The sequence below is a fragment of the Cornus florida genome, unplaced genomic scaffold, assembly GCF_030987335.1.
Source record: "Cornus florida cultivar Cherokee Brave unplaced genomic scaffold, ASM3098733v1 CherokeeBrave_3.0.0_Hap2_Chr03, whole genome shotgun sequence".
NCBI lineage: Eukaryota > Viridiplantae > Streptophyta > Magnoliopsida > Cornales > Cornaceae > Cornus > Cornus florida.
The window spans coordinates 48,869,617-48,879,858 of NW_026775573.1; the positions used below are offsets into that span (position 1 = coordinate 48,869,617).

Sequence of the window (10,242 nt, forward strand, 5' to 3'; positions counted from 1 at the left end):
ATATATATATATATATACAAAAAGGGCTTTGATTTGGTGCGGCAAGTTGCACAGCGTCTTGGTGTGCTTAAGTCAGGACCACTAGATGCTCTTGATGATCAGCTTATAATTCAGTGTATTACGGGGCATCGTAAGGTAGTACACATGCTGATCTTGACCACTACATTATTTAATCTTAAGTGAATTGATCAGGTGGATTGCGGCCTATGATAAGATGCTACACACGCTGATCTAGGCCAGTGGATTAATTTAGTGAAAGTTAGAATGATTCGGTGCATTACGGCGTATGGAAAAGGTTACCCACGTGCGTCTGGACTGTAGATGTGGTCCAGTCAACTTAGAAATGATCCGGTGCAGCGAGGTCATAGCAGCTGAAAGATTCCAGCCAATCAGAACGCGCCAGCACACACAGAGCTTAGATCCAGCGCGTAGGAAATCCATGTTGGCCTATTTCAACACTTGAAATTGAAACGGTCATAACTTAGTCATCTTAAATCAAAATTGGGTCATTCTTGAGCTCAAATTTAAAGATTTTTCTTCCTCTTTCCAATGGTACCAATTTCATTCTTAGATTCCTATCATACTAAGACATATTTACGTTTTAGTGAGACGGTGTCGGAAAATTATTTAAATTCTATAGGGCCTAGAACCTTGTGTTATGATAATTGATGGGAATGATTAATATTATTATTTTTATTTGGTATATCATGGTTGATAGGGAGTATGGTTGATTTAATCATAATAGGTTGGTTATTAAATTAATGATATACTTGTAATATGCATGGAATGCCTATGTATGGTTTGTTTTATTGGTAAATTTGTTTTAAAATTTGGGACATGGTTGAATTATAGGCATTAATAAGTTGCTTATTATTTGTATGAATAAATTGCATATATGGGAAGCATGGATGAGTTATTAATTAAAAGTATAAATATATATATTTAAGGAGGCATACTTGAATTGCCAATATATAAATAAATATATTTATAATGGCATGGTTGATTTGTCAAAACATAATTAAATTGTTATGTATTAGATGATTACAATTTCATCTATGAATACTGTATGTATAGATTGGATTAGGATTAGATATTCTTAAATTAGAATAATCTATTACTTACAGGTTAGTGTATTATTTTATATATATTAATAAGATAATATTGGTGGAGACATGGATGATTTGTCAAAACCTATAATTTGGCTGTGTGATTTAAATAACTAAATCATTATTGAGTTTTGAATTAAATATAATATTGTTTAATTATATTATTTAAATGTTTAATTAACTGTCTAGAATGGGATTGAGGTTAAGAAACTTTTCTTTTAAAGAAATAGTGGATTGGTCTAGGAATGATTATTGTTTATTCATTGGTAATGGTTTTGGAATTAATGAACCTAGAAATAGATGTGACTGTTGTATTTATATATATGTGCGTATCATTGTTTATTACAGATAAAAACTTTATTAGGTTTGGTTTTGGTTAGAGATAATTTTTTTATTGGTTTTTAGAGGCCTGGTAGAGAGAACTTGCTCGTGGGTTTAACTCACGATTTATTTTTTAGGTTATTAGAAGTTCCAGTCTCGAGGTTGAGGATCCGCAGCTGAGAGATTGTCATTCATCTACTCATCTTGTTTATTTTTATGTAGTATTGTTTTTTATGAGATAATATTTTTAAGGGTTCTTGAATTACGGGATTCCCGAGTTGTAATTTTGGAGAAGTATTTAATGGAATTATTATTAATAGATTTTTCTTCAGCGGGTTATTTATTCTTTTTATTTATTTTTGTAATCTGTGCTTGTTTGAAATACTTTAATTGTTTTGATATCCCCTGGTTTTGTGCTCGAACTTGATCAAAATGAATTTAAAACACATCCAAGCTACAGTGGAAGGTACATCCACAAAGAGAATATCCTTTCCTGAAAAATATGAAATCAACGGGTGTGAGTAATTTAAATTACTCCATAGGAAATGGATTATAATAATAAACTAGGTTTCTTTGGTCTCGCAAATATAGCATATACTATATAGGTATGGGACATTCCTCATAACATCTAATTCAAGGTGATCCAAAAGGAAGAAACCTAGAACTAGCAAGTGAACCAAATATACCAAGTCCATTTCAAATATGTGCAAGTATAAAGAAATGCAAAGAAACAAAATACGCCAAGTTACAACTACACATGAATGTCAACTTGGAAAAACAATATCTGAAATCACATAATGGGATAACTTCGACACACCCGCACCCCCGGTCATACCTACTGCATGAACCAGAAAAATAGTTATTCTTAGTCTACTAAATCGTGGAGAACAAACCTAATAGCCATTATAAACTTGGGGAAACCCGAGTTTCGTCCGCTAATGCCAAGCCTTACCATTCTCAAAGTAACAAAAAGTCCCAAGTATCTCCCAAAAAATCATCAATCAATCCCACAATGTATCATATACATTATAATTAAGTAATGCACTTCACAATCACACCAAACCTCAATACGCATACAATTCATGCCCTATAGTGTCCCATGCTAATCATTGCATGGATTTCAATACAATGACATCAACATGCATTTGTAATCGTCAAGTAAGTATAGTTATAATCATGCTAGCACTTCATTGTAATACCCCTAATTAACATTCATCCATAATGGTATACTAACAACTTAATACTTCACAAAATCGTGCTCTCAAGTAATCATTCATAAAACCTTACATAAAGCCACAAAATACATATAGCTTTTAATTAACCTTTATGCAAATAAGATGTGTAAAAATACAACTATATAAACATATACCACAGATAACCAATCTCTATTCCACCTCATTCCTCAAGACATCAAATTAAAACTAGGTTATGAATAAGTTTAAGTTAAAAACACTTACAACTCTCACAATACATGCATAGAACACACTATACCTCAAAACACAAAGAAATAACTAATTTAGGATTATACTACACCCCCTACCTCATTTGAGATGATAATCTCAAAAACTCCAAAATAGAAAATACTCCAATTGAGCCACAACCAAGGGTTTTGCTCCCCTTGGTGTCTCCGTCATAAAACTCTTCTACGGCAGCTCAAGAATCAAAGTGGAAGAAAGAAAAAATCAAGCTTGAAAGCTTGAAGGAAAAAAGAAAACAATGGAGAAAGGAGATAGAAGAGAGAAAAAGGGAGTGTTTGGCAACCAAAATAGCCATACACCCACACACATATACATCACACACACACACACACACACACACACACACACACACAAATATCTAACTTTAGTCTCATTGCGAATGTGACCTCACTAAAATTCAAAAATCACACTAATGGCCCCAAAAGTAAAATAAATGCATACATGCGTATGGAATGCCCCAAAAGTGATATGGAAGATAAAATGTGCCCCAAATGAATAAATGAAGTGTCGGGAACTATTCCCGAGCACTTGACACGGTCTGGGCCCACTTGACCTGAACACAAAAATAAATAGAAAAAGAAAATAGATAAAATGAAAAAAAGAAACAGGTCATCACACTCAAGGTATAATATAGATAAGAAAATAAGGACATAAACACTTGGTTCAATCATTTTGATAAACTGCATATCTTTCCTATATTCTTATATACATATAGATAAGAAAATAAGGAAATAAAAAAGGAAACTACAGTGTTGTGCCGCTATCACCATGCATGGCCTAAATCACAAGAAACTAATGCTCAGCCAGAGTACTAACTCATTAACAAAACCATATTCTGGCATTCTACTGCAATTTTAACTCCTAAAGCTTCAACAAAGAACACAAAAGTTCAATACTGGAATGGACACTTCCCAATATTGGTACCTTGCACAAATCTATTTGTAATTTTAAAATGTTTAGGCTCAAAATAGATGCCCATTGGCACCCCCTAGCTATTATAAAGTTGAATTCAAAAAAATATGCAGTATGACACAAATGGCCACAATGAAAGCATCAGGAAAGACAATTTTGGTCCATAAAAGGTACTAGGTCATCAATTGATGCTGCTAAGTTTGTTCTCTTACAAAAGATAAGCTTCTTTCAGGAATTGAAAGACAGAGCACTGCCTTTTCCATTGTTGCTTTTAAAAAATCAGGCCTCCCCAGTTGTTACAATGCGAGATTTGTAACACATTGGATCCGAATGGGAGAATGATTGGATACAAGGGCGGATCCAGGATTTCTAGTCGGGGTGTGCTAATTTTAGTATGTTGGCTAAGTTGACTTGGGCTTGATTGGGGTGGGCTAATACTATATATATATATATATATATATATATATATATATATATATTGGGCTGGGCTAATATTAGTATAGTTTTTTAAATTTTTATTTTTTTGGGGTGGGCTAGGCCCACCCTTCTATTAGCGTTTGATTGGATACAAATGAGTAGATGTGCAACATTATCTAACAGTTTAAGTTTTTAGATAAATAAACGAACACCCACATGTTACAGTTGATATTGGAGCCAGACCCAGCTCTTGATCCAGTACTACAACAAGCGCCCAACCCGAAAGGCGTCCGGGTGAGTCACCCGGATGGGCAAGGTAGCCCGACCGCAACGAGGACGGTGCGAGTTCGGGTGGAGGAGAATATTAGAAGGGAAGATTTGTCACACATCGGATCCAGATGGGAGAGTGATTGGGTATAAATGAGTAAGTAGACAATATTACCCAAGAACTTAAACTTTTGGATAACGGGCAAGCGCCCACTTGTTGTTACACCAATCCACTATACAAAAAATGACCTCTGGCCAAGAAGTGTTGGAGACCACATGCATGTGTTTCACATTTTCAATGGCCAAAAAGAATCAAGAAAACAATTGTGATTCAAAAATAACATTACATGAAAACTAAACACTGAAATTCAAAAATGTTATTCAAAGATAACTTTACATGAAAACTAGGGATGGAATTATTAAAATTAGAACAAGAAGAAGTATTTTATTTCATTGCAAAGCAGAATAGTACATGTATGTGCTACATTGACTTGCAATTTGCATATTTACTAAAATCATTTCAGGTACAATGCCAGTACAAATTCTAATATTTCAATATAAGATTAAATTACTGTTTCAAGGTTTAAAAGAGGGAGGCTTCCTGATCTTAGTAGCCTGCTCGAAGCCATAAGCAATCTCAATCAGTTTAGGCTCTGAACCCTTTAATCCTCCAAAAGTAATACCAAATGGCGTCCCCTCGTCGTCGTACCCAGCCGGAACAATAATACCCGGGAACTGGCCCTTCGCGAGAATGAGAGAAAGAGAGTTCAAGGGTGACACCAGTGCATCTAACTTATTTTTTTTCATCAACTTTATGAACCCATCTTTGGATCCTCTTGTTAAGTTTAATAACGCTTTCTTTTCTAGTTTGCCAATCCCATTTGTTTTCTCAGCTTCCAAAAAGTAGTATTGGCCATATTCACGGATCATTTCCTGCATGCAAAAGCCATTCAATGGCACATCTCAATAATCTTATTAAAGCAATATGTTTGTAAGTAAATTCAGAAAAATAAATAATGACTTCTAAATATCACCATATTCACTTTACATCATCATATATTGTTTCTAAGGAAACATTAAAGGTCAGTCTTGCTTAGTTTCTGAGAGCTGAAAATAAAAAATAAAAAATAAAAACTTCACAAAAATCTGTTTGGTTGAGATTTATCGAAAAAGTTTTCTGAAAAATTGATCCAAAAAAAGTTTGTTTTTCATATCACTGTCTTTTATATTACTATGGAAACTATTTACTGATTTCATTAGAATTGTTCCTAGAAAAATGAATCAAACAAACCCAAAGTGGCCTTGAGCAAATGTTACATTGGCACATTTTGACATCATACCAAAGCTGCTTGTTTGTCCATGAGTTAGGATCAAATTAATATAAGCTCAAATCAAAAGTAAAACCTCGAAAGTTTAATTTGCATTTAGTGTAGTATAGATTAATGCAGGCAAAGTGATTGTATAGAATTGGTAAATATTAATGTACTGATCAGTTTATAAAGAAAACAATCTAATTCATTCTTTGCATGATCTAAATTAATTAATAATGATTATGTAAAGTGGTGCTTACCAAATCCGAGTGTTTATTGTTGAATGCTATTGCATCTGCCAAGGATCGCACTGGAGAAGTGACTAGCTGCTTGAGATAATCATTTATAGCCAACTTGAACTCAGCCTTCATCGCAATGTCTTCGTCAATTCCTAGGTAACTTACCATGGCATGCAAGTTGGGTATTTCCAGATGGTCTACCAATATTGCACCTCCTTGCCTTATTTTGCACAGGATTAACAATGTATATGATGTTAGGTTAATACTTATTGGTTAGTGTAACCAATGCAAGTCAAGGGCCAGAGTTAGGTGAGCCTGCCCTTTAATGCTTATTTATTCAACAAAATCAGACCCACCAGTTAGCCAATTCGGCTTCGCGGATGGTTTGCAAACTCCGGATGCATACAATCACCAGCAAACCACATTCATCATTTAAATAATTAAATCCCAACCCTCACTTTCGGTGAGACACAACCCAGTGACCTAAAGGGAGCACCCCCAAAGGCCTTACTAGTCGAGCTAGCCAGAAACAGTGAAACCAAACCTTTTTTACTTCAACTTAAAAAGGTCCCTTCCTTACCCAAAAATAAATAAAAATAAAAATAAAAATAAGATAAAATAAAAAGGTTCTTTACCTTAATGTGTTCAAATGATGTTCAAAAAATGGAAAAATGTCAGAGTTTTCAGGGAAACCGAAGGAGGGGTCACTTGTTATCCCTAATCTCTTTCCCCTGAGCCCATCAGCCTTGAGAAATTGCAGATAGCCACCTTTTGGAATATACTTCGAAGCTCCTCTTGTTTCCACAGCATCATATGGATCAAAACCCACAATGGCATCAAGAACATAAACAGCATCTGACACTGTCCTGCAAATTGGGCTGTCTTGTCCGACATGGTATAAATGTGATCAATTAGAACGATAATCATATCAAATCAAGTTAAACTAGCAAGTGCAAAGTTGCATCACTTACCCGACTGTATCCTGTCTAGGTGTGATTGGGACGACACCCGATCGGCTGGTAAGGCCTACTGTGGGTCTGATCCCAACCACTGAATTCTGATTTGATGGACATAGGATGGATCCATCCGTTTCTGTACCTAGTGTTACTGCAGCCATGTTTGCGGCTACTGATATTGCTGATCCACTGCTTGATCCACATGGATCTGCAGAAGCTATGTATGGATTCTGCATAAATTAACAACGATAATATCACAATGTAATAGTTGAATCCCAACTAAAAGATATTCAGAAACTAAATTCTTAACATTTGGCCAAGATGGTGTACCAAGATTTTTAGCTCTTATCTGAGTGATAGTATTGGATTTGTAATTTAGAATATTACACTAGAAGATTGTGCCATTATACTCCACAAAAGGACAGGTACCAATCTCTACATTAAATTGCTGAAGGCATTGTGACAAAAAGCAACTAGTGAATCATTTTATAAAATGTGCATAAACATTTGAACCATAATTGAAATATACACTAATCCTTAATTTCTTCATATGACACACATATGAAATTGGGTGTACAGTACTATTCCATTTCTAGTGAGACTTTTTCCACACATTTAAGACATTCTTTTCTTTTTTCCTTTCTATTGCTATGTCATAATGAATAATGAAAGGAAAAAGCTTATTTAAAATACCACACAATCATGTTATAACGAGGAAAAGATTGCCTGAAATTCCACAATTTTAACATTTCTAATGCCAAAATGGTGAAGAAATATATCTTTGATAGTCCATTCTCCATCCGGTTCCTCATTTCCATTTGACATATATATTTTGACAGGAAAAGGGTTAAATTTCATAAGTGTGTGTGCGTGTGTATCACAATACCGTAATGAGCCAAATATATTATCCAGGACCCTATGGACTTGCAACATTATCCCATTCTAGAACCACTGTAGAAACAAATTGGTGACTTACCACACCTTGGCCAACTCTGGCATTCCAACCACTGGGTGCAGTGTTTGATCGGAAATAAGACCACTCACTCAAGCTCGCTTTTCCCAATATGATTGCACCAGCTTTCCTCAGCTTCACCACCACACCAGCATCCCGAGGCACAACAGATCCTAGAAGCGCAAATGATCCAGCCGTAGTGTTAAGCCTATCTTTGGTTGCAATATTATCCTTGACCAGAATGGGAATACCATGCAAACCAGACAGTGATCCAGGTCTCTTGGTCTTTCGCTCTTGGTCAGCCTTATCTGCTAAGTAGAGCGCATCCGGGTTCACTTCTATGACCCCTCTAAGAACAGGGTTGAGTCTATGAATCTCTCTCAGGTAGAATTCAACAAGTTGCCTCGAAGTGAGTCTGTTTTGCTTGAAAGCAATCTGGATATCGTGCACGGTAGCTTCTTTGATTGAGAATCCAATGCCTTTAGCGTCAATGCTGAATCCAAATAAAGCCATTCCCAGAAGTATAAGCCCGATGTGATTGGCCATAATGAAATAATCGAAAGAGAGAAACAACCACAATCTTTGAAGATACAATGTGATTATGGAAAGAATTGAAAGAGAGAAACAATCACAATCTTTGAAGATAGAATATCATCAAAGGTTCACTTGTAATAATAAAAAGCTTATGTTGCTGAGAATATTCTTTCAAGTATATGCTTACTCTTTGAATGGATAAGCTTCTTTCCAGAAGTGGATGATCAAAACATTGACCCACCAATAATGTTTTCCTTGTTGGATTCCGTATTAGCCAACCCCACCCAACAAAAACTGCTGCAAATAATAATGGACATCAACATATGCATTTTCACACTTCCAAAATGCACTGTTGATTCAGTCCTATAATATAGATAAGAAAATAAGGAAATAAACACTCAGTTCTAAGCTCACTCTTAGTCTTAGAAACACTCTGTTCAATCATTTTGATAAATTGAAGATCTTTCCTATATACTTATATACATATAGATAAGAAAAAAGGGAAATAAAAAAGGAAACTACATTATTGTGCTGCTATCACCTTACGTGGGCTAAATCACAAGAAACCAATGCTGAGCCACAGAGTAGTAACTCATTACCAAAACCGTATTCTCGCATTCTGCTGAAATTTTTTACTCCTAAAGCTTCAACAAAGAACACGAAGGTTCAATATTGAAATGGACGCTTCCCAATATTGGTAGCTTGCACAAATCTATTATTAATTTTAAGAAGTTTAGGCTCTGAGCCATTCAGTCCTTCAAAATTGATGCCAATTGGCACCCCTTAGCTATTATGCAGCAGAGACACTAATTCTGTAATTCCTAAATTTCCAACTATATAGCTGAATTCAGATTAACGCATAACCAGATAAATATGCAGTATGTCAAAACATGGCCACAATGGAAGAATCAAGAAAGACATGTTTGGTCCATATAAGATACTAAGTCATCAATTGATGCTGCTAAGGTTGTTCTCTAACAAAAGATAAGTTTCTTGAAGGAAGTGAAAGGCAGAGCACTCACATACCCTTGACTTTTCTTTTGTTGCTTTCAAAAATTAACCCTCCCCACTAAACAAAAAATGGCCACCAAGAAGTGGTGGAGACCACATGCATTCCTTTCACATTTGCAAATGCCCTGTCATTTCAATGGGAAAAAAAATATCTAGGGAACAAATGTTATGAAGCTGATGCAGTAAGGATGTAAGAATGCTTGAGGTAGTAGTATTGGGACAACAGTATTAGTAGGTGCAAACAATTCCTTAGGGGCCACACGCGGACATAGTCTAAGCTTGAAATACCTTGCACCAAGTCTCCCGGAAGAAAAAAAAAAAAAAAAAAAAAAGGTTATTCATCAAACAAATTTTTGGGTCTGGTAATTCTGGCTTGGTCATTTGAATAAGTTTCCCCTAAAAAATAAAAAAGATAAATAAAAGACAACAACAATGCTCAAATTCATCTCCCTCCAACAGTGGATATATTGTGGAAAGAAATTACCTTTTTCCTACCGTGAAATTCATTGCTCACAAGCTTTGGGTGAAGAAAGAACTGTTTGAATTTGTTAGGTGATGAGAAAGGTTTCTTCTTCTTCTTCTTCTTCTTCCTCCTCTTCGGTTCAGTTGAGACGCGTGATGGAGAAAGGTCCGTGGCATTCCCTTCAACTTCACCAGGTTGTGAAAAATTTGAAAGCTGTAGTGGTTTGTCACGACTCATTGTGTGCAAAAGGGTAAAGCAGATACACATCCAAACTCA

General features: G+C 35.4%; 1 protein-coding gene across 3 annotated transcripts; it reads right to left on the bottom strand.

Moving 5' to 3' along the window:
• Window positions 1-4,926: 4,926 nt before the first annotated feature.
• Window positions 4,927-10,242, bottom strand: LOC132300462 (probable amidase At4g34880). 3 transcript variants are annotated; one of them, XM_059797534.1, is made up of 6 exons: window positions 9,988-10,242; window positions 7,983-8,451; window positions 7,022-7,236; window positions 6,686-6,928; window positions 6,072-6,270; window positions 4,927-5,434 (listed from the first exon to the last, which is right to left on the bottom strand). In XM_059797534.1, the coding sequence occupies exons 1-6, from the start codon at window positions 10,008-10,010 to the stop codon at window positions 5,078-5,080; spliced, it is 1,506 nt and encodes a 501-aa protein (XP_059653517.1). In that variant the 5' UTR covers window positions 10,011-10,242; the 3' UTR covers window positions 4,927-5,077. The 3 variants fall into 3 exon arrangements, with proteins under 3 accessions (XP_059653517.1, XP_059653518.1, XP_059653516.1); XM_059797535.1 differs by lacking the exon at window positions 7,983-8,451; XM_059797533.1 differs by lacking the exon at window positions 9,988-10,242 and having other exon boundaries at window positions 7,983-8,643.

Coding starts and splice junctions, on each gene's coding strand:
- LOC132300462 (XM_059797533.1), bottom strand. CDS start 8,504: ATGGCCAATCACATCGGGCTTATACTTCTGGGAATGGCTTTATTTGGA. Junction 6,929..7,021: donor CCTAGACAGGATACAGTCGG/GTAAGTGATGCA, acceptor CGGACAAGACAG/CCCAATTTGCAGGACAGTGT. Junction 5,435..6,071: donor ACAATAAACACTCGGATTTG/GTAAGCACCACT, acceptor TTTTGCATGCAG/GAAATGATCCGTGAATATGG.